The sequence below is a fragment of the Mangifera indica genome, chromosome 2 (genome assembly GCF_011075055.1).
Source record: "Mangifera indica cultivar Alphonso chromosome 2, CATAS_Mindica_2.1, whole genome shotgun sequence".
Classification (NCBI taxonomy): domain Eukaryota; kingdom Viridiplantae; phylum Streptophyta; class Magnoliopsida; order Sapindales; family Anacardiaceae; genus Mangifera; species Mangifera indica.
In genome coordinates this window covers 20726807-20751011 of record NC_058138.1, presented here as the reverse complement: position 1 = coordinate 20751011, position 24205 = coordinate 20726807, and the positions used below count along the sequence as shown (strand labels likewise).

At 34.3% G+C, this 24205-nt stretch overlaps 3 protein-coding genes and 1 long non-coding RNA gene across 5 annotated transcripts; 3 read left to right on the top strand and 1 right to left on the bottom strand.

Annotated features, from left to right (window-relative positions):
* The first annotated feature begins 3377 nt into the window (after positions 1-3377).
* LOC123198708 (serine/threonine-protein kinase Nek2-like) lies at positions 3378-10576 on the top strand. Of its 2 annotated transcripts, none has more exons than XM_044613477.1 (15): positions 3378-3709; positions 4445-4574; positions 4733-4799; positions 5241-5306; positions 5795-5841; positions 5953-5998; positions 6153-6233; positions 6318-6360; positions 6439-6488; positions 6583-6664; positions 6782-6831; positions 7928-8001; positions 8288-8339; positions 9008-9454; positions 9576-10576. In XM_044613477.1, the coding sequence occupies exons 2-15, from the start codon at positions 4489-4491 to the stop codon at positions 10242-10244; spliced, it is 1860 nt and encodes a 619-aa protein (XP_044469412.1). In that variant the 5' UTR covers positions 3378-3709; positions 4445-4488; the 3' UTR covers positions 10245-10576. The 2 variants fall into 2 exon arrangements, with proteins under 2 accessions (XP_044469412.1, XP_044469403.1); XM_044613468.1 differs by having other exon boundaries at positions 3379-3709; positions 4463-4574.
* A 1052-nt stretch (positions 10577-11628) lies between these two features.
* Positions 11629-13151, top strand: LOC123208666 (protein IQ-DOMAIN 19-like). The gene is made up of 3 exons (XM_044626188.1): positions 11629-11994; positions 12079-12372; positions 12492-13151. Exons 1-3 carry the CDS (start codon positions 11629-11631, stop codon positions 13149-13151), a joined length of 1320 nt encoding a protein of 439 aa, XP_044482123.1.
* A 3594-nt stretch (positions 13152-16745) lies between these two features.
* On the bottom strand, positions 16746-18180 carry LOC123208186. The gene is made up of 4 exons (XR_006500718.1): positions 17908-18180; positions 17789-17826; positions 17194-17678; positions 16746-17081 (listed from the first exon to the last, which is right to left on the bottom strand). It is a non-coding gene; the product is annotated as an uncharacterized LOC123208186 (long non-coding RNA).
* A 1739-nt stretch (positions 18181-19919) lies between these two features.
* LOC123209074 (ER membrane protein complex subunit 2-like) lies at positions 19920-24053 on the top strand. The gene is made up of 9 exons (XM_044626815.1): positions 19920-20216; positions 21161-21225; positions 21600-21648; positions 22045-22139; positions 22296-22381; positions 22473-22532; positions 22622-22703; positions 23268-23381; positions 23638-24053. Exons 1-9 carry the CDS (start codon positions 20030-20032, stop codon positions 23803-23805), a joined length of 906 nt encoding a protein of 301 aa, XP_044482750.1. The 5' UTR covers positions 19920-20029; the 3' UTR covers positions 23806-24053.
* The last annotated feature ends 152 nt before the right edge of the window (positions 24054-24205 follow it).

Below are 24205 nucleotides of genomic sequence, written 5' to 3'. Positions count from 1 at the left end.
GCACAATTTGTTAATTTAGTTAGAATCTTAATTGTTAATTAAACACATACAAAAAATTTACAAAAACCCTTACGGAAAAAACACATGGAGAAAGGCCTACTAGGATAAAAATGTGACAAACAAGAATGGTTGAATTACCTTCGGGGTAACAGTACCGGGGCATAATAGAGCCAAGACATTAATTAATTAAATAAGGCCAAAAGGCTATTTCACACCTAAGATATGTTGTTTTCTCAAAATTTTCCCTGTTAACTTTAAAAATCTCATTTATCCACCTATGAATAGTTAAAACTAACGGTTTCAAGGGTAAAATCATTATTTTATTTATATTATAAAAACTAAACCTAAGTTCGATTTAATTTTCCCTCATAAACCCTAAAACTAACAATTTCTCTCCATCCAAATTTTAAAAAGCAGCATTTTTTCCCTAAAGGTTTTCAATTTTTCGAATTGTTTTTTCGGTGTTGTGTTCTTCCTTTCTGATGACGGCTCTCTTTCTCTCAACAATATGATTTGTCTTCTCGATGGCTCTCCCAGGAGAGCTCGTCGAAAGCAGACCGTCAGAGAAGAGTTATCGTTTGGAGGTTGTCGGAGAGGAAGAAATGACACCGAAAAATTGAATCTGAAAATTAGAAATCCTAAAGGGGAAAATGTTATTTTTTAAAACTTGGGTTGAGGTGAAATTATTAATTTTTAGGGTTTAGGGAGAGACAATGATATAACAAACAGACTCAGTTAATTTTAACAGCTTATGGGTGGGTAAATAAGAATTTTAAAGTTAACAAAGGAAACTTAAGAAATGCCCATATTTTGGGTGGGAAATAGTCCTTTGGCGATTAATTAATTAATTAACCCTTAATGATAGTTATGTATCCTTAAATTAAGTAATTGAAAAGACAAACGGGAGGGGGGAAATGAAAATGAAAATGAAAATGATTAAACAGTAAAGCTCCCCAACAACCTTACCTCTTGAAATCCCATTATGTTAGAAAGTAACAAAATCATCCATCATCATCATCTATTTCTACAAAAGGGACTTATCATCCTCACCGTATTATTCATTTTCATGCTCCAGCGCACAAAACAAATATTTTTTTTGAAGTTTTTAATGGACATAATAATTAAGGTGTTATTTTAAATTAAAAATAAAATAAAATTTAATAACATATTAATATATTATTATTTATTATAACCACTTATAAAATCGAAACAAATATTTTATATTAAAAATATTAGTATTAATATAAGATAAATACTTTTTATTATTATTACAATCAATCTAGAATTATATAGTTATTAATATTTTATCTAATAATATAGTTATTAATTTAAATTGATATATTATTTTTAAATTGAAATATTATTTAAAATTTTTTTAATATTTTATTTTTAAAAAATATATCTAAAAATAGTATATAATTCAAAAAAATTAAAATTTTGATACGACAATATGAGTAACAGGCGAAATATTGTAATTTGGGGCAAATAAAGATATTGTTAAACCAGGGGAACCAAATCTTAGACGTGATTGGGTTTGGGGATCACACTAAACCCACTTGCCAATCACAAAAGGACACACCGTCATTCCAAGGGCAGTACAGTCAATTAACAAGCCTCGTGATTGCGAACAATCTCGACAGGAAATTGCTGTGGGCTCCACCTTGTTTTCTTTTTGTCGGTCTTCCTCTACTCATTTCTTCTTATCTCTCATAATTAATAAATAAAATAGCATATATTTTTTAATATTTTATAGTAAAACACTGCATAATTGGCTTTGAAAAAAAAAAAAAATCTTAATCTCATTTATTTGCCTTTTTTGTGATATATTTATTAGTTCAAAAAATTAGGAAAAATAAATATATCGCTTTTAAAATTAATTAAAAAAGTAATTATATAAATAACATCTTTTAAAAAAATAAATGGAAAATTACTCTCTATAACTTTTGTTAAACTTTTATAACTATTAGAATATGGCATGACAAATTTGTTATAATATATAAAAGAGATTTTAATCGGGATGGACTGATGGTATATTTTTAAGTGAAAATGGATACATTGTTGGCAAAAAAGAATTAAGAAGGGTGAGGGTGTATTTCTATAGAAAATGAAGGGGTTGAACAAAAATGGGTAAAAAATTATTTACAAATGAAAATCTGAATTAAATAGGTGTGATTTGCCTAGTAAGCTTATTCACAATTCATAAATGATTTTGATTATATAGAAAATATATATTTTTAGTAAATATTTTGGGTAAAATTAAATTTTACAAGACAAAATTACATTTAAAGCATTTTATAGTAAATGAAAATAAAAAGATAAATATCAATACTTTATATATAAAATTATACATAAAAATTATATATAAAATTAATTTTATTGTCAATGAAAAAGGTATATTAAGATTTAAGAGTTAATATATATTTTTCAACAAGTGTTTACTTATTTTATAATATCCTGTAAAAAAAAATTGAAAAACTCTTACTTAAGAAATATCATATAACACCTTATACAAAAAAATAAATGTTATTTGAAACCCAAAAGATGCAAAACATGCGAATACAAAATCAGAGAATATTCATTTAAAAAAAAAAAATGAAGTTAAACACTTGATGCTGTCTAGAGTCTAGACGCAGAAAATACAAAAAGTTTACTTATTTCACCCACAAAAGCTGACAATTATACTGAGAAACAAACACCACCTTCACCTTCTTCCTTTCAAATTTCTCTCCTTTCCACACCCTGCAAAAAATTAAAGTCAAAAGAAAGAAAAAATATAAACATCCAGCTTTATTGCAAGTAACATGATTCTCGTTTTGACCGCTTTACATATAAATACTTCAATTTCTTAATCTTAATATTATTTTACAAATACATATTTCATACCATATAATATAATACAATAAATATATATATAAAATAATATGATATATATTATTATTGATATAAAAATATATTTACAAAATTTTCAATATATAATAATTATAATTTTTTATATATAATAAAATATGTGTGTTTACCTTCAGAATTTTTATTATGTACCTGAATATTCTTTCCCGAGTCAAGACAAGTAAGAAATGTCTAATGTTCATCATCTGTCTTCATCTTCCATATATATATATATGAAATTTACAGATTAAATTGTCTGTGTGTACATCAGATTAAGCTTTCATTTGGGTATCTTCCTCTATATTCTTTCATTTTCTGAATAAAAAAATGAACTTATTTATTGAACAAGATTAAATTGTCTTAATTTGTACTCAGTCTTGTTTATGTGCTGTGTATAATGTTTATAGCAGTTCATGGAAGTTGATTGTTATTTAAAAATAATTTAGTGTAATTGTCATCAACTATTCCAATAAAATAATGTACAGTTTGTTTGTTTCCCTAGAAAAGAAAAAAAAAGAAAATTGAAAATGTAGGTAGCTCCATGCCTCGCATCAACAACAAAACAGCTCCTCTTCTTAATAAACAAATCTCTCTTTCCTCTAAACTACACTCCACTCCTCTCACGCTGCACGTTTTTATTCACCTCAGCTTTGTCACTTTGTAAGCGCACACACGCACCAATGGCTGAACATCTGCTTCCTTCACCCTCTGCTTCTCTTTCCACTTAAACGGTGTGTCGTTTTTGGTTTCTTTGCAAATGCCGAAGCCTGCTTCATTTCTATTTTCCTGATCTCTCCAGATCAGTTGTACCGTCTACATTCTGGTACTTTTTTCTTCTCTTTTTGAACTTCTTGAACCTGCATTTGTTGCTTTCAACTTCTGAGTTGAGATTTAGTATCTTCTAGTTTTTTTTTTTTTTTGAATTTCTGGGGGGGGTATTTATGATGCAGTTAATATACTTTTGTGGTTTTTAGTTAAGATTTAAGCTCATAAATTTGTGGTCTGTAACTACTTTTTTAAGTTAGATATTTTCTTCTTTATTTTCTCTTATGTTATTGTTTTCATTTAATTTTTTGGTTTTCTTTCAAATTTCTTTATATAATGAAGCTTGGTACAACTAAATAATTGAGTTCATGATTTAAAACTTGAGATTAGATTGCAAGTATACAACTTTACCCTTTAAATCATTAGTTTCGATGCGTAACTGCTTAGAGTCATGCAATGTGCTATGTTGTGCTCCATAATTCTTGACAAGTTCTATTTTTAATCGATTAAAAAATGGATTTATGATATTTTGTTAAAAAAGGATAGGGCTTTAATAGCAAAATTTTGTTCTTTTTACTTGGCTTTCAAGGATCTTTTTAGTTTTTTTATTTAATCTTTGAAGTGATACTTCTACATGTTCTTCTCTATATTTCTGAAGAAGATTTGTTTGCTTCTAAGGTTACGCATCAGTTGAGTGACTTAGATAGACAGTGTAACTTCTCTCTTTCTTGTACATTTATAATGTACTTTTTGAGTATTTTGAATATTCTGTGATTTCTCATGGCAATGCAAGTCTCTGATGTACACACAGGAAAGGTTTTCAAGCGGACCATTAAAATGGAGCAGTATGAGATACTAGAACAAATTGGGAAGGGAGCTTTCGGCTCAGCTCTTCTTGTGAGGCATAAGCATGAAAGGAAGAAGTAAGAATGAACCTTGCATTGATTTATATGTATAATTTTTAACTTTCTTGTCACTTGTTATATAGAGTTTACTTGATAGAGAATTGCAGTTTGATATTGTGATTCATCTTTTGATCATTGGTTTATGTTTTCATTTTGCTTTTTTTGGGTATATTAAGGTATGTGTTAAAAAAAATTCGGCTTGCCCGTCAGACTGATAGGTCACGTAGATCTGCTCATCAGGAGGTTGGTATTCTTTGTTATGATTTGTCTCTATTAATTATTCATATCTCAGCGTTGCATTATTCTACTACATTTGTATCATCAAATGTTTTGTTTTCATTTCATTGTAACCCTGTCCCAGAAGTTTCTCTATATAGTCAAAAATACAAAAATGTAAGCTTTGTTCTTACCTTTCTATTTCTGGATCTACAAAAAATAAGTAAATAAATAAATAAAAGAGAGGGGAAAAAGGTACAACCTGAATTATTTAGCTGTCCAAATTTGTTTCCTCATGCAATGATTCAAAATTCAGAACTGGTCATGATGAATTATGGTGACAGAGTATACTGATATTGTACTTTGATTAAAGTATTTCCATTTTCGGTTTGTTGTATTGCCACTGCCATCTTTGATTATGAACATCTTTTTGGAGCTTGAAACTGACCCTTTTTCTGCCTCATATAGATGGAGCTCATTTCTAGAATACAAAATCCATTTATTGTGGAGTATAAAGATTCTTGGGTAGAAAAGGTATGCAGTTTTTGTATTCTTTTATTAATAGCTGAGTAGCCAAATGAGTCTTTTTTATTGAATTTTATTTTTTTTATGTTGTTTTTCTTCCATTAGTGCTGATAAAGGATCTATTTGTTTCCCTAATTTACTTTCAGTAGTTTCCTCATGTTTTAATCTAAGAGTGCTGAACATTTTACTGAAGTTTAATTCTCAAAGAATGCAAATCAAATCTTACATATGTATTTTTCTTTTACTTTCCTGTACATTGATTTACCAAAGACAGTCTGCTAAACCCAATTGCTCCCAGAAATATTTGTAAACCTGTCATTGAAGGATAACTGCTGCTATAATTTGTTCAAACCAAATACTAAGCTCTCATATGCAGCTCTGATGGGCATCTCAATTACCAGTGAACGCATTTTCTTCCACCAAGCTTTCTACCACTATAGCACCTGGCTGGTGATATACAGGCTAATGTTGGTCATCTTTGATGCATTTGGTTTCAGGGTTGCTATGTATGCATTATCATAGGCTATTGTGAAGGAGGAGACATGTGAGTATTCTTTCTTCATGATGTCAAGATTTCTAGAATAACAATTGATCTGCTCAGACTTGAGCCTTAAAAAACTTAAGCTGTTTATGCTAAGCTTTTCATTTGATATAGGGCGGAAGCTATAAAGAAGGCTAACAACAAGCTATTTTCTGAAGAGGTTTATTTTCTTTTTAATTTATCCTTTTCCCTTTTCTTTTAGCCTCTTGTGGCAAAGTAATTTTCACTTCCCTTGTACAATTGCTTTATGCATATAGCATCTACTATTATCAGAAACACTTGTATCTGATAATCAAATATTGCAAATTTAACAGAAGCTCTGTAAATGGCTTGTTCAACTCCTGATGGCACTTGACTACTTGCATGCAAATCATATTCTTCATCGTGATGTCAAGGTCAGTCACATATTGAAGAAAATACTACTGTTAGTCTAGTTTCTTGAAATTGATCATTCTGATAGTGTTTCATGAATCTTTCAGTGTTCTAATATCTTCTTGACTAAAGATCAAGATATTCGACTTGGTGAGTGGGTTTTTGTTTCTCATCCTTCTCTTTAAGGGGATTATAATTCTGCTAAACAAGTGGTCAACAACTGTGCAGGTGATTTTGGACTTGCAAAGATTTTGACTTCAGATGATCTTGCTTCATCTGTAAGTAGTATGAGTTGGATTGATGTCTTTAGTTCTGAGCTTCTTGTTGCTTTTGCTCGACTTCATTAGTGAGAATTATCATATTTCAATTCAGGTTGTGGGAACTCCCAGCTATATGTGTCCTGAGCTTCTAGCTGATATACCTTATGGTTCCAAGTCAGATATATGGTCTTTAGGTAAGTTCTGGATTTACATTCAAGTCTAGTATGTGTGTAGAGTTTATTTCGCCTTACTGTCTTATGGTGTTCAGAGGCTGTCTATGTATTTATTTATCTTGAATATACGTTATACAGGATGCTGTATATATGAAATGACTTCACATAAGCCTGCATTTAAAGCATTTGTAAGTCTTTGTGCCTTCTCTTATCGCTCTGTTAATCTTAGAGCTTGTTACTCTACCTCTTTTATATGCATTTACAATTGAAATCTCGGTTCACAGTTTTTCATAATTGTGTGCGTACGTTTGACTACCTCAGAGATCTGATTCTTTGATTTTAACAGGGGATAATGTGATGTGTCTTCCTACTTTTGGATGTGGTCAAAAAAATTTTTTTTTTTTTGGTCTGTTGAGGATAATTTTATTTTTACCCATTTACTGCACAGTATGCATTGTCCTTATTTAGGGTAGCAACACTTATATTTAATGTCTCTTGAGACCAGCACATTGGATAATATGTGATTAAGCAAATGTTGGTAGCTGATCATTGACTTTGTAATAAAATAGCTATGGCCAAGCTGTCATTATAACTCTGAAGTTTTCATTCAGATATGTATTTGGGTTAAATAGGTTTGACCAGTATGGATGAACATCTGCAACAACTAGCATAATTTGGACAGGAAATTTTGTTGCTCGGTAGATCATGTCAGCCAAAGTAAAGGCGTTGTGTGGAGCTTGTACTGACAGAAAGAGTAGTGTGCTTACAAGCCATAGCTCCTCTTAGATAATTGAATTCACCTTTTGATTTGTCGGGCACCTGAATAATGGAGGTTGTGGGTTTAATTGTGTTATAATCAATTTGATGTTTGCGTCAATAAACAATAGTTTGTCCAAATAATATAACACCTTAGGTGAATTTCTATAGTTTGCTTGGGAAGAGAAAGGAAAAACACTGTATAGTGCTTTAACAGCTGTCAAACTAGCTTCAGGCACCTTAGGTTTATAGGGGTTCAATAAACTGATTATTCTGAGATTCCTGTGTCCCAAACGAAAGAAAAAAATCCATAAACCATGCAACTCTATCTTTTTTTTTTAAAAAATCTATTGCAGACTGTAAATCTTACCTTTTTGTGGATGAAAGTAACTTTCAGTACAAGTAATACTAGAAAGCTTTCCTGTATTTTCTGTATTGTATTTAACTTTCTTTGACACCAGCAATTGTTTTATAAATTCTTGTAAGTTATTTTGCCTTTTTTTTAAACATGTTTTCTGTTTTGACCAGGATATGCAAGCTTTGATCAACAAAATAAATAAATCAATAGTGGCTCCACTTCCAACAAAATTCTCTGGTGCCTTGTAAGTCATCTTCCTTCCATTCTGAAATGGAAGTTGAGTATGCTTTATTGTTTGGAAGACATTGATATTTTAATTAAACGATCCAGTCCCATGCACCATTTGAGGTTAATAAATGGTAGCAAGATTAGTTGAGGAGAAGAGGAAGTTGCAAATGATTGAGATGTATTCAGTGTTTAAATACTTATTACATCTCTATTTTCACCCTTCTTTTAATTGTTTAAATATATGTTAACTTTTATGTAGCGAATGCTGTTAGTCTAATCATATTGCTCAATATTGCTTTCAGTCGTGGTCTTGTTAAAAGCATGCTGCGGAAAAATCCAGAGCTAAGGCCAAGTGTACGTATATTCACTTTATCCTATCTATGCTTAATTAAAAGCATCTCATTGTATGATGATACACCAACATTGTAGTTACTGAACAATGATCCGGTCATGCTGAGTTGATTTTATAAAATTTAATGATAGGCCCAGCATGTTTATCTGATGTGCCTCATGTTGATGCCTGCATCCTCATGGTAAAATCCCTAAGTGATTAGTTCTTGAGAAGGAAGAAAAATGATATTGTGGTTACTCATTATGAATGAAATGCATATCTCTTGCTTCACCATATTCTGTATGTTTCACAAATGGCTCTCTACAATTTAGTAAGTAGTCAAATAATTTCAGTAAAATTTACCTCATATGATTAATTTCAGTTCTTAAAAGACCTAGAAGCAAACAAAACTTATTGGCTTTTCTGATCTGTTAGTTGAAAGTGAAATTATCACTAGAAGAAGCTTTAATACATAGAATGAAATTTGTTGTTTGGTTGTGGTTTGATGGTTTCCTCGGTTTAACTGTGCACGCTACAAGGGAAGGTAGAAGATCATCCTCTTGTGATATGTTGAAGATACTTTTTTGTTGCTGCATCTTCTGTTTTTATCTGGCCATTGGTAAACTGGAATGTATTTTTGTTTAAATATCTGCCTTTTTGCATTAATATGGGTGGTTTTCCAACATGGCAGGCTGCAGAACTGCTCCAGCACCCACACCTTCAGCCTTATGTTCTGAAGGTTCATCTTAAAATAAATAGCCCTAGACGCAATACTTTACCGAGCCACTGGCCTGAGTCTCATTACATAAGGAGGACAAGATTTTCAGAGCCAGACTATGTTCCTGTTGCTTCTTATAAGACAAAGCGACATTCATTCAGCAATGATAGGAATTTGAATCCAAGTATATCTGGAGCTGAGCAAGATTCTGTGTCTTTTACAAAAGGAATACGTGATACTCCAGATTATTTGAGTCGAAGGTTATCAGCATTATCTGTTGAAAGCAGCCATGAAGGGACTGTCATCTGTAAGTCAATTGCTTCAAAAACTCCAACTGCTACGAAGATTCCAAAGCTTACGCCAGCAAAAGCTTCTACTGGTTATAGGAGACAGTCAGAGCGCCCAAAGAAACCTGAATTTGTATGATCATACAAAACTTTCTTATGCAAACATATGCACAGAAATCTCTTCCATTTCCAAGAGTAATTTTTGTTAGTTTCATAGTTCTGAGTTCTAACATTTCAATTCCTTATTTATGCAGCATCCTGATAAACATACTCCTACAAAAAAGGCTGTACCTACAAATCGCAGAGCATCTTTTCCATTGCCAACAAGAACTGCAATTCAAGAATCTCATTGCAGGCCTAGTACTGGTATTCTTCGCCGTGTAAAATCTCCAGATGTTTCTGTTAATGAGCCTCGAATTGACAGGATAGCTGAATTTCCATTAGCCTCATATGAGGACGCCTTCTTTCCTGTCACCAGAATTTCACCTACCTCAGTAAAAGGCTCTTCCGGCTCACCACAGTATGTTGACCATTCGATCACCAAAGACAAATGTACAGTTCAGATATGTGATAGAACCTCTGCTCCCAATTTCACTGAAGCATGGCAGGGAATTCAATGCAGCATGTTTCAGGTCAACGAAGAGGATGGAAGCAACTCATCTGATCAAAATGCAACAGCAGGGGCTTCCAGCCGGACTTCATCAGACACACGACGCCGTCGTTTTGACACCTCATCATTCCAACAACGTGCCGAGGCTTTGGAAGGCTTGCTTGAATTTAGTGCAAGATTGCTACAACAGGAAAGGTACGATGAGCTCAGTGTACTACTAAAGCCATTTGGACCTGGCAAAGTTTCACCTAGGGAGACTGCTATCTGGTTGACTAAGAGTTTCAAGGAAAATACTCTTAAGCAAGAAGATTGATTAACACCAGAATCTGCTGCCACTTCTGTACCATATTTGTAGCAGTAACAATCTTTACAATTCGAGCTTATTTTTTTAATTTCTCTATCAAGCCATTAGGGACTTAAGCAAATGCTAATCCATAGGTTTTAGTGGATTTACATGCTCCTTCCATGTATCTTAGTCTCAGGTCTCCTGATTTTCATTAACATGGATAATGTTGTATTATGGGTCATGGGTACAGACTCTTAAGTTACTCAAAAAGAGGGTCGGTTGTAGAAAACTATAGCTCAAATGCAGTCACCAGACTTGTACTATAATATTTTATCTTCATGAACATTTCTTTCCATGCATTTTTGGAATCTCTCTCCTCAACTTTTTTCACCTAAACCATCTAGATCATGAACCTGTAGATTCCCAGGTCCAAAATTTTGTTCTCTGTATTTTATGTAAGTTTGAACTTGAATGCCAGAATATACCATCTTACATTATTCAATCTCCATTGCATCCATTTAATAGGCTGTTTACAGTCTTGATTCAATATGTTTGAAACATGCAATATATATAACTTACCCATTTTGTGATTGAGCAATGTTACGTGTATCCAGTTTTGAATATTCAATTAAATATTTAAATAATGTATTATTATATGATTAAATATTATTTTATCTTTAATTTAAAATTATTCAATTATACAATAATATATTATTTAAATACGTAATTGGGAAGTTAAAATTCTGTATATTAATTTTACCGTTTGTGATCAACAAATTTCACCATAAGTTTGATCGAGATATGGGTTCAGTCCCTAGTCAATGCCAACACAAGCCTCCATCTACTGAAAAAAGATTCATTCTAGAGGCAGGCTAATCACGTCCTAAGAGGGCTAACTAATCTATATTTCTTGATGTGGACAGGATTCAATTTTAATAGATCCAAACAAACTAGCTAAACTAATCCTACGTCTATGCTAACGTATAAACAAAAGAACTGAGAAGACTTTTTTTGGCTTTGAAAGTAAAACAAGGGACTAAATTGAGCAACTGGGAAAGCTTGCCTGCCTTTATAATATAATAACAGAAGAAAAGAACTGTCCCTTTCACTTCAAGGATGAAATAAAAAGCACTAAAGGAGCAGTTGGGAAAACTCCAACAAGGTAGAGGAATCTTCGTTCAGAAAGTCGCAAGTGGCTCAATAAAGAGAACTTTTGCAGGCCTTGACCAATATGTATTTCCCCATTAATCTACTTGACCGAATAGGTCGGAAAACAGAAGAAGAATATAAAAATATAGTATTGAGGCATGCATGCATGAGTCAACATGATCAAGTTTTGCATATATTAGACATGGCCAACTGCCATGCACAATCAGTTGTAAGAAATTAGCCGGTAAAGATAGTATCAGAGATGGGGAAGGCAAGCAAATGGATGATAAACTTCTTGTTAGGAAGAAAGGATCAGGAGAAAGACAAAAAGAAAGATGTTTCTCTTGAAGAAAGTATGCCGCCACCAACACCACCAAGTATTAAGAGGAGATGGAGCTTTGGAAGATCATCGAACAAACAGAAATTTCATAAGAGTTCCAAATCTTTTGACTTTATCACCACAAACTCAGCAGCAAGACAAGCTATTTTAGAGTTGCAGAATCAGCAGATCAATAACAGCTTGGCTTTGGTTGTGGAGCCAACAAAACCTGCAAGAGGTGAAATAATAAGCAAACCAGTTCAACATGCAGCTGCCACCAAAATTCAAGCTGCTTATCGATCTTATTTGGTACTAATCTCAACTTCTCTTTTCTATGAATGCATAATGAATTAGTGAAGTGATAATTAATGAATGGTTTAAAATGTTCTGCAGGCAAGGAAGGCATTGTGTGCTTTGAGGGGACTGGTGAAGTTACAAGCACTGGTAAGGGGTCACATAGTGAGGAAGAAAACAAGTGCCACTCTTCGAGGTATGCATGCGTTAATGGCGATTCAAGTTAGAGCTCGGTTTCAGAGGCTGCAGATGGCTGAGGAGTCACAGTTTGTTGTCAAAAGCCAATCTTTAAGACACAGCACGCATATTCCTCAAGACATCGGGATTGGCTTCACAAGAGCACACAGAGTAAGCCTTGTTATTTCTTTCCCATCTGCACTATTTTCCTTGAATGTTAGTTTTCCAGTCGACCAAACATGAGGTATATAAATAATAGAGTTTTAAAACAAGCACACAGAGGGACCTAGTTATGCAATAGCTAACAAGGGATATATAATTTTGAATCATGGTAGGAAGCAATTGATACAAATCTTCATGGAAAACATGGGATTCCCAAGAGGAAATATGAGTATTTGAATCATGCACAAATTGGAAGAATAGAGCATGGTGTTACCACATTTTTTTCGGGAGAGGTTTCAATCTCAAAGCGAGAACATCACCAATACGAGGAGATCTCTTTCTCCACAGCACAGAACACTCCCAAGCATTATCAGAAATTGTCCAACAGTATTCCAGGAAGAGCCTCTCTCGGCAATGAACAACCGGATTATTCAAATGCTCTGCTCCACGAACCAAATTACATGTCTAAGACAGAATCTTCCAGGGCAAAGTCCAGGTCACAGAGTGAACCAAAGCAGCGTCCCAAATGGGGCGTGAGACAGAAAACAGATAAACGAACAGCTTCAATGGACCGAACCAATGTCCTGCTGGACACTCAAACACGACAGTCTTCTCCAAATTCAATAAGGATTGTTCATGGAAACCAGGATCCTTGGTTCATCAAGCTCTATCGATCGAAGAGGATTCTCAGGGACTGTGAGTCTGTTGCCAACAGCACAGCAACCAGTCATTCCAAGTACCGCAACTCTCTGATAGAGTATGAGGTAAGTTATGATCGAGACTTCGCTGGATCTAGACTGCAGATTGCTTTTCTTGAATATTTGTTTGCCTGATAAAATTTCGTTGAATGCAGCCCCATGTGAACCTGTATTAATAATCCATGGTTTGCTCCCTTGACATTGCTGGGACGGTTTTAGGACGAGGGAACAGACATACACAAGACATCTGATTCAAGTTTCAACGAAAGAACAAATGGGGAAGATGAGATGATATTGTGGAAATATATTCTAGAGAGTAGAGATCACTGGTTTCTAACTCATTAATCAAATGTTACACCATGAATTATGACTAACAAATTATAATGAACTTCAGTGCTTGCATAAATCTTTTTTCAGGAAGCAGAACAGCTGCAGGCTCATGAATTTCAGAAGGAAAAAAAAAAAAAAAGATAAAACGCACAAACACAGATTAAAAAAGAAATTAACATCAAATGAAACAACTTCCAAATATTCGAGCTGTTAAATAAGTTGATGTAATATCTTAAGCCCAAATAATAATAATAATAATAATAATAATAATAATAACTATATCATAATCCGGCGGAGTAGCTCAAGAGATAACAATATCTAACAGTTAAAGGTGAATAATAAATTGTATGAAAGAGGAAGCTATCTTTGCCATTTGTTTGTCTGGTACTCCATGTATCCCTAACACATGCGAATAACAGTGAATTCAGCAATGTAACATTTCCATTCCAATTTCATTAAATTGGTGAATGTACAAAAGTCATATAACCAAATATATGGATGTGAAAAAAGAAAGCATATCTATAAGGGGGCGTTTGGTTTGGGTAATGTTTGATTACTAAAATAGAAAGATTACCTTGAAGATAGATTACTTATAAGATTACTGAGTATAAATGATTACTATGTTTGATAAAATTTGATAAGTATAAATAATTATTGTGTTTGGTTAAAGGTAATAAAAGATTACTAGTAAATTATTTTACTTAAATGTCCTTGAATATAATTATTTTTAAATATTTTTTATATTATTTGTCATATTAATTAAAAATAAATTTATTTTTATCTCAAAAAATTAATAAATAATAATTTTTCTATAATAAACTCAAGATTACCGCAGTAATCTTTAAATACCTAAGGTGAAGGTGGTAATCAGATTACCACCTATATTATCTGCCACGTCAGCATTGATAATAGAAGATTACTGTAATCTTTTATTACTGACAAACCAAATAAGGAAATAAAAGATAGATTACCAAGGTAATAATAAATTCTCCCAACCAAACGCACCCTAAGTATAATATCCTAATCCAGTAATTTGACTCACTGTTAAAATTTTGTCTTTCTTGAGCATACAATCTATTACAGTTTTACTTTCAAGCTACTTAATCAAGTTTATTTTATCATCTCAAAGCAATATAAAATGTTCATTCATAATACCCAACAATTCTTCTATACTTTGTGGATGTGAAATTTGTCTAAAGAGTGTTACATAATCTTTCAAATTTGTGTTATTGAACCAAATCGGTAATGCATTGAAAACTTTATTGGGTATCAAGTTAGGTAACCTGGGGGAAAACCCCATCAACTTCAGTAAGAAGGTGAAAATACTAATACACAAAAGAGGACTCTACCTAATTTCCTTACCCTTCATTCTCGATTCTTATGGATAACAATCCTCCTAGGTAAGACATAAGACTGTCCCAAATAACAAAATCTCTACAAGAATTGATGTGCTTACTGGTTTAATGTTTTATGGAATGTGATGGGAACCTAATTACAAAGGTCTACCACTCCAGAAGGCAACCCAGGAGGTGAGGATGTTAGCCCAGTTGAGAGCAAAGTTAAAGACCAAGGGACTGAGGGCAGAATGGAGAATTCACTAGTGCAGTTGAAGTTAGTTGAAGTTTCCTGCCAGCATTCAGAAAAGAGTCCAGTGGTGGGCCCAGGGACAGTTAGGAGGCTGCCCTTATAAAGAAAAAATGCAGGCATTAGAGGATCATCTCAGAAAAGTTTGTTGCCACTGGAAGAGAAATAGGGAGAGGGCTGGCTCTCGAAACCCAGCAGAGTTATTGTCATTTATAGTTGTTTTGTTATTGTTTTGTGTGGAACCTTGTTTATTTTGTTGAACTCTTGGCTGTGGATTTGTCTTCTTACAAAAGTCATTTCTATTATATAGATTTGGAATGAATTATCAAATCTGCTCTATATAAACTTCTATGGAATTGTTCATTTATGACAGACGGAATGCCCATGAGAATGATTATGAAACTGTGGTTATCTTATTTTTTTTGTTGTCATAAGTGAATCTTAAGAAGTTGATGAATGTGTTGCGGTAGGCAGGAAACTGGAACATTGAATCTGTAGGAAGGAGCTGTGCTTAGAACCAGCTGGAGGAGCTGCTGAGAGCTGCTAGAACCACCAGTTCGGAACTCAGTTAGCCACACTCACAGGTTTGCAACAAATTGGTATCAGAGCCGACGAGCCAGGTAATGGTAACAACAAGGATGGAAGGGAGAGTTGAGGAATTAGAGAAGCATTACAAGGACTTGGCGGAGAAAGTGGCGACAATAGATGAGAAGTTGGGCTAATCTGAAGCTCAATCAACTTCACGACTTGATAAAATAGATGGAAATTTGTATGAAATACGACAGCTACTGACAAAGAATAACAAAGGGAAAGAAACTGAAACCATGCCGACACCCATGATGGGTCATTCACAAGCACCACCTTCACCGGAGACATGCGTTGTTACGGGAGATAATTTTGACCAGGCCATTCCACCACCGCCTCCTCTATTTCCTGGAGTTGGAGTAGTTTATGGGGAGGGTTCCAGAAACAACTATAGGCCACACCATGGCCACGCAGATCATTGGAATTGTCGGGACCATTATCACAGGAGGATGGAACTTCCTTTGTTTAGCGTAGAAAACCATGGGGCTGGATTGCCAAGGCTGAGCGATATTTTCAAATGAACGGTATGGATGAAAGGGAACATTTGTCGACGGTGATCCTTTGCTTCGAAAGCGAGGCTTTGAGCTGATGGCAATTTAGGGAGTTGTGGCAGCCGTTCAGAGAATGGAAGGAGTTGAAGAAGGAGTTACTTCTCCGTTTCGGGTTGACGCAGAACCGTACGCCCTATGAACAAATCATTCTTCATCGACAGACAGGAACGTGGCGGAGTACTGAGCACGCTTTGAACAACCGGTGGCCATGTTGCCGGCGGTGTCCATTGATTGGTTGAAGGGCGCCTTCATGGCTGGGTTGAACCCCTGCATTTAAGCAGAATTGCGGCTATTAGCACCAACGGGCCTCCGATCGTTAATGCAAATGGCGGCAGATGTAGAACAACACGACTGGGCATTATATGGCATGGGAAGGAACTCGGGTAAAGCTGAAGCTGTCCACTTCCACCCGGGTTAAGTCAATTCTTCTCTCAGTGCACCACCAGGTTACTTTTCCCACCCACCCTTTACAGGCCCAACATCACACAACCCTAACCACACCCAGAACCCACAGCCTGATTGGGCTGAGCCAACCCTTCCACACCTAAACCCAGCCAGTATACCAACAGCCCAAGCCCACTGTCAATACCCAACTTACAGCCCACCTCCGACCTAGGCCGCTTCTTTACCCAATCTTACAAACCTGACCCGATCCGCTTACCCAGCCAAATCCACAGCCCAGACCCGTAACCCTTATTCAAATCACCTCCCAACCCAAACTCCTTCTTCACCAAATATCACCCACCCTACTCCCTCAACCACCAATTTTAAACTTGAAGCCCAAGCCAAGAGTTTGTGTGAATTAGCAAGCCAAGGGAAGACCCGAAGATTTTGGCTACGAGATGGATTGTTGCACACCAAGGGAGAGCGGTTGTATGTGCCAAGATAGGGCGGATTGAGGAAAGAAATCATTCAAGAGTGCCATGATTCTACATGGGCAAGACACCCAGGATCGCAGCGCACCCGAGCACTCATTGAAAATTCTTATTTGGTGACCACCAGTTCAGAATGCAACCTGAAAAGACAGGAAAGTGGACGTTAGGCAGACAGAGGGATTGGATTTAGTTGAAAATGCTATTTGAAGATTAATGGCACAAAGACAAACAAAAAGAAATGAAATCACATACAGATGTTGATGTTTTCAGAAGCTCTCTTATGGTCGTTGTGGCATAACATGAAGTCGGAAGAGTAAAACCTAGTTTGAGTACCATCTGGACTTCTTGAGAATCAGAGCCATGAAGAGATATGACTTGGGGCATTTCTAATTCTCCACCACAACCTGCTTCGTTATTGTCTGTTGGAAGCTGTTTTACAATTTTTAAGCTTTCTGATTGTTCTATGCAATCAGATGGATCTTTTTCCTCATTTCCACCAACCTGTTCCTCTTCTTTTATTATGTTCAGAGGTTTAGCTTTGGCAATCTGTCTCAGCTAATGGTTTACTGGCATCAGTGTACTTGAGACGACAAAAATAACATCCAGTAATTTTGCTGTAAAGAAAATCGAGAGAAGAAATAATAAAAACAATAATGCGAGAAGAAAAGACATGATACCATTCAAAATACAATAATGCCCGCTGGTAACTTCCAGTCATGCTGGTTTTTGAGAATTCCCTTATAAAATAGGCATATAGATGATTCCAATTAGAAATTTTTTACTTAAAATGAGGCATGACCAAGAACAAAGAGAAGGACAGGTTTAAGGCACATGTATTGCAACATACCTGACATTGTGAACACTTTCTGTCAAGCTGATCCCATCCTGCTCAATGCACATAAAAAATTACTAACACTCGAAAAGTCGAAATGATGGAAAAAGAAGAATTTTTTTTTTTAATTATACCATGTTTTAATCTTCCATTTCAATGAAACCATAATCAGAAGTTTTTTTCACTATGCCCCCATGGTTTTATCCGTAAACCTGACCTCAATTAGGCATGTCGCATATGCATGCTAGCTTTTAGGTCTTCTCTCTCACTGAGCTCTGCTCATACACTGCTCAATAAAGATTTAAAAAAAAAGGGAAAAAGAGAATATAAAAGAACAGGCACCATAAAGGCCTCGGCAACATCCAGAATACACTATTCTTTCTTGGCAAGACGATGATGAACTTCGGCAACACCATTCATGAGATAAATCACACGAAAACTGCCAGACAAGGAAATGATTGGTTGGATAAGAAAGAAAATATTCATAATTGAAAAATTCAAAATGAAGTGCATATGTTACATCTCCCCTTACCCAGGGACAGGAAGAATGACATCATTAACAGTGCAGCAAATAATGGGACTATTTTCCTTTATATTTATATTCAAATAAATTACAAAAATAAGTGATATATACTATTCTCTTCTACATGGTATCTCACATCTAAAAGAAAACCTTCAAAGAAATCATACATAAAATGCAGGTCAAACTGCAGAATGCCACAAGAGATGATAATTAAAATGGGTCGCTGATCAATCTGTAAAGATGCTCCCAAAGAACAATCCATATTAAATTCTCTCTTCTGCTTGGTCTAAGTAAGCTGTATGAGATTGGTTCTACATCAGAAATAGCAAAAACTTTAAGCAACAGGAAGATTTGTAGCTGAGACCTCATCTAATTGGCCACAATCATCTGCATCATTAAGATTCTCATCCTCACATTCAGAATTAACACGTCATCTCCTTCTCAGTATTTTCTCCTTCAGAATATACCAAGTCTCCCACTACAACATGCATAGATCCTGTATGGTAGAATAACATAAAAGAATTCAGATGTCTCTTCCAAATAAAGCTTTCACAATAACCATTACAACAACAGATGCAGTTACGTTCACAGAATGCTTGAGGAATTTACATTTGTAAAAACAAAAATGGATACCGTGTTTTTCCACTCTCATACTTGCAGCATGGTTCCACAAGAACATCAATGTGTCTCTAAACAATATTAAAGGACCCTTGTATTTTGTGACAAAACTCAATGGTCCTTTTCTTTAATTAAATACCTTTTAAACCCATCACTCGGCATATTATGTCGAAAGGTTATGAAATTTATTAAGACCATTATTTTTAAAATTTATCAAAATCAATCTCCTCTTGCTTTAGCCTCTAAACTTGCCAAAATGTCAAAAGCATCATAGTCATTTAAGCCCTTATTATTGACAAATAATTCAAAACACTCTCAACTACAAATATCGATCATCAAAATATTTTTGATATATCAAGCCTTGAATAAAAGTGTCATTGTATTGTTAACTATTATTAGCCTCGTTTTACCAAAAGTCCAAAACACCCTTCATATTTCAAATATCATTATAATTTTTTTTTTAAACAAAGAATCTCACTCAAATTGGATCACTATTTCGAAATCAAACCAATCATACTGAGTAAATAAAATTCTAAATTCAATAATTAACCTCATAAATATTAAATTAAATAAGTCAAAAATTTAATTTTAAAATATCATTAAATAATATTTGAACTCATAACTTTTTTATGCATAAAACTTTATTTATTATCATTTAAATTACCTGTTGAGACTACTATTATTATAACTTAACTAAAATAACGAAAAGTTACCTCCATATGCCAACTACTATTTGAGCCGGTGTCATAAATAGATTTTGAGATGATTATTAATTTTACTACAATGTGTCAATAGCAAAAGGCATTTCTTTGAATATTGTTAATAAACACCTAGTTTTGTTACTTATGGGTTTTACTGTTGATAACCCAAAATTTAATAACCCTTTAGTGAAAATTTTACAAATAAGATCATTTTGCCCCCAACCAAAATTAATTATACGCTTCTGGTCCTCTATCGAGGTAAAAAAACAAAAAAGTAACCAAACAAAACTTAGACCTTCAAAGATAATTGGAACCGGGTACACTGCAAAACACAAAAGAACCCCAAGTCAGTTAAACGACACAACGTCACATTGTTATTTTCACTCACACACAGAGGGACACACGCACAGGGAGATGGTGACTAAGACCGATGAGACTCAATTGAACAGATTGGAGAACCAGGTTGATAATGGCGGAGGAGGTGCTTGGGAGTATCTTTGTTTAGTGAAGAAGCTCAAGGTTAGACGTCCTGAGAAGGTATTGAAGCATGGCTTATCGATCTTGAATGACCCCAAAAAGCGATCTAGTCTTGGCCCAGATGGTAAGTTCTTTTTATTTCTTCAATTGGGTTTGTTCAGTTTTTGGAATTGTTAAGAGGGAACTTGACTTTTAAGTTTTTTGATCTGGTCAACGGTTTTCTGTGGTGGGTCAAGATTTTGATGCTTGATTTGGATTTGATATAAATTTTGTGGCTTACAGATGTGGTTATTAATGAAAATTCTGTTGATTTGTTGAATTGGGTTTGTGAGATTAAAAAAAAAAGCTTGATTTGATTTAGATATGAGAAGAAAGTGGCTTTACAGTCTGAAAAAGTTAAGGTATTTTTGAGTTAGTCGATTTGATTGATTTTTCACGCGTGATACTGAGGCATTTATACTTGATGGAATTGAGAACTGAAAAGATCATTGGTTGATTGTTCTCTCTTGATGGATTGTGTGTTTTTGGTTGTTTAAAGTTCATTTGAATTTGGTCAGAAAGATTTTTCTGTTCAATATTGATAGCTTTTTTGTGTCACGGGCTTAGTTTTTATTTTTATTTTTTTATTATATTAACTGAATTTTGAGTTATTAATTTTTTTATTGATATAATTCGCTAACATAGTAATTGTTGATGGAAATACCAATAGGATTTTAAAGTCTTCAATGTGAAATTCATGGTGAAAGTCAAGGAGAATCAACAAGCAGAAAAAAGGAGAGAGAACCTTTTTCCTTAATACACTTTAAGATTTAGTATCTTTAGGATTACTTGGATGACCACTTTATGGATCCTATTGGTAGTTAGTTCAATCTGCAATTTGGATACGGTATTTTGTTATTTTGCCAACTTTTATTCATAGTGATAGGCTCAATTAACACTTTAAATTGTTTTTCTAGTTGTGTGTTATCAGTATAATATATTTGCCTGCTAATCGTTTCTGGTTGTTGTACTGCTTTTCGTCCATTCAAATAATTGTGATCAACAAATACTTTTTTTTTTTTTATGCAGAATGGACACTGTATGAACAGGTATCAATTGCAGCTATGGACTGTCAATGTCTTGATGTTGCAAAGGTTTGATTCTTCACATTTTTAGTTTTTCTTTTTTGGATTCTTTTCCATAATTTTTGGTGTACTTTAGCAAAGTAATTATAGATTCATTTTAGTTCCATGATCCAATTTCCCAGAAATGCTTGTTGAACCACAAAAGTGGTATCTGCTTCTGGATATTTTTGTTGCAATGGCTATCTGCTGCTGGAAATGCATTGCAATCATAATTCCACATTGATTTTTTTGTATTGTTTGGACAGATTTGTACTTCAAGCCTGCTTCCTTAAGTTAGATTTTGGATTTACTAAACTGTTCCTTTTTCTTTATCATTGCCTTGATGTTGCATTTTTCCAATAATTGGTAGTTTGTCTTATGAGATTCTTTCTTGAATTTCACAGGACTGCATTAAGGTTTTACAGAACAAATTTCCTGAGAGCAAAAGGGTTGGTGAGTTAACCAACTATTTTTCCAAATTATTATATATATGTCTTAGCTTGCATGGGAAAATTAGCCTTGCATAAGCTTGCTGTGTCGGCCATTTTTAAGTGAAGAGTGATGCCTTTCTTGGCTGGTAAGCTTATTGGTGGCTGATATCCCTGAAAGGATCTTAAGTCTAAATCAATATTTATTACTGCAGGCACACTTTAGAAACAATAAATGTCCTTAGTTTTTCTTCTTGACAATGTCATTCTGTAAATTGTAAACATTTTGAAGATGACTGGTCAGGTTCTTAATTGGCTGCCTTGCAAACCAGCACATAACTGTTTAAAGCTTCATGCTATTAACTCATGTATATGCCAGTTTGTTCATATATTAGTTCTTAAACGTTTGCATGCATCACAGGAAGGTTAGAGGCTATTTTGTTTGAAGCAAAGGGAATGTGGGCAGAGGCAGAGAAAGCCTACTCAAGCCTTTTAGAGGATAATCCACTTGATCAAGTAAATTCTTTAACTGATTTTTCATGAATGAATTTCTTTTTCTTTAAGAATGGAGTCTATGTTTGTTCTATCATTCCTATGTGAGAAATATTATACTTTTTCATCTGGAAAGTAGATATGTATTCAAGGCTGAATGATGTGATATTTCTGAAACAGGTATTACATAAAAGGAGAGTATCTATAGCAAAGGCACAAGGCAATTATTCAGGAGCCATAGAGTTGCTTAATAAATATCTGGAAATGTGAGGTTCCCTTTATCCTCTTCCCTTCTTTTTCTGATAATATATTAACAAAACAGATATGACTGAGCTGCTGTATTTTTACCCTTTACAGATTTATGGCAGATCATGATGCCTGGAGAGAGCTTGCCGAAATATATATTTCATTGCAAATGTGAGTTCTCTTCCACCTCCCCCCAGATTTTGTCCTTCCTCTATCTTATGTTTACTCTTTGTTTAGTTTTCTTTTTGTTTGTAAATTAGGTACAAACAAGCTGCTTTTTGCTATGAGGAGCTCATACTATCGCAGCCAACTGTTCCACTTCATCACCTAGCCTATGCTGATGTGAGTGCCTTGCTTATCTCTTGCTACCTGTTATTGATTGTTTAATGAAATATTTCCATTTTTATGGTTGAGATTGCTGAAGTGCTCAAATATCCTGTATTTGAATATTTTAGAAAGTTACTTTTCTTGTGTTCTGTACCATGAGGAAACTGGCTCTCAAACTTTGTTTCTCTTTTCTCTTAAAACTTAATCCATCCTCTGATGAGGAACCAACGGTTAGAAATTTAGTGATTGATGGAAAAATGGGTTTTAGTCCTTAATGAATTTTGTTTCTCCATTTTTGTGCATTGAATGCCTTTTGCCTTCAGAGAGCATTTCTATATTCACAAAAAGAGGGGCAGAGAGCTTACTACTTTAGTTAATGGTTTTCAATATTTTCTGTTTTCTTCTGGAGCATTTCCCCTTCCTCTGAAGAAAGAGAGCATTGTTGGTGTGCTCCAACTTACAATTTCGATAGGCTTATAAAGATTCATGTATTATTTCCTTCTGACTTAAAAGAGTTATATCAAGGAACAGTAATATAGATATAAATCTAATATCTGCATCATTTGATTTCTTGAACAGGTTATATACACACTTGGCGGGCTAGAAAACCTTCAGACAGCTAAGAAATACTATGCATCCACGATAGACTTGACTGGGGGCAAGAATACTAGAGCACTCTTTGGCATCTGCTTGGTGAGCTTTTCTCTTGGCACATACCCAATCATATGCATAACTTTGTGTGTACTGGGGACATTAATTTCTGTTTGGCACTTGCTTTTACTGGATGCTGGCTTTGATATTCTACTAATCAGTTTTCTGTACAAAGACTGGCCATTTAATTTCATTTATACAATCTTGTGTCTGAATGGTTTGATCTCTCTACTGTTCCTCTGTTGTCATTCCATAGTTATTAACTTTGCATGACTGAGTTTTAAATCCTGGTTGCCAGTGTACCTCAGCCATAGCACAACTTACTAAAGGACGGAACAAGGAAGATAAGGAGGGTCCAGAGCTGCATTCTTTAGCAGCTGCTGCCTTGGAGAAAGACTACAAGCAGAGAGCTTCTGCAAAGCTTCCTCTGCTTGCTTCCGCTTTAAGAAGTTTGAAATTTTCATAATTCAAATTGTTATTGGTGTTCAAGATTCTCATATCAACTCTAACCAGGGGTCATCAGCACAACTTAGACCAGAAGTGAATTGGTAAAATTACAAGATGTTCATTAATTTAAGCATATTTCTTTCTGTGTTGTTTTTCTTAAAGGTCCTGAAGGACATTATGAATTATTTGGATGCTCAATTGGCAAAACTGATAATGTTGTGAGATAAAATTTTTCCCCTGCAAAAGATCAGATGTCATTCATTTGCTTCTCTCTGTCTCTAATTTATGGAGTTAATAATGTTAATGCATGCACCTTACCATGGATGCTCTGCTCATACATGATATATCAGGATGGTTTGTATGAAGAAATGCCAATGATATTTTAAATTCTGTGGTATGAATTCCTTCACTACTAATTC

Bases quoted from the DNA above. Each gene is read 5' to 3' on its own strand.
- LOC123209074 (XM_044626815.1), top strand. From the start codon at position 20,030: ATGGTGACTAAGACCGATGAGACTCAATTGAACAGATTGGAGAACCAG. The intron at 22,382-22,472 runs GTGAGGTTCCCT...TACCCTTTACAG, and splicing joins CTTAATAAATATCTGGAAAT to ATTTATGGCAGATCATGATG. The intron at 23,382-23,637 runs GTGAGCTTTTCT...CCTGGTTGCCAG, and splicing joins CACTCTTTGGCATCTGCTTG to TGTACCTCAGCCATAGCACA.
- LOC123198708 (XM_044613477.1), top strand. From the start codon at position 4,489: ATGGAGCAGTATGAGATACTAGAACAAATTGGGAAGGGAGCTTTCGGC. The intron at 8,002-8,287 runs GTAAGTCATCTT...TATTGCTTTCAG, and splicing joins ACAAAATTCTCTGGTGCCTT to TCGTGGTCTTGTTAAAAGCA. The intron at 8,340-9,007 runs GTACGTATATTC...CCAACATGGCAG, and splicing joins ATCCAGAGCTAAGGCCAAGT to GCTGCAGAACTGCTCCAGCA.
- LOC123208666 (XM_044626188.1), top strand. From the start codon at position 11,629: ATGGGGAAGGCAAGCAAATGGATGATAAACTTCTTGTTAGGAAGAAAG. The intron at 11,995-12,078 runs GTACTAATCTCA...AATGTTCTGCAG, and splicing joins CTGCTTATCGATCTTATTTG to GCAAGGAAGGCATTGTGTGC. The intron at 12,373-12,491 runs GTTAGTTTTCCA...GAATCATGGTAG, and splicing joins CTGCACTATTTTCCTTGAAT to GAAGCAATTGATACAAATCT.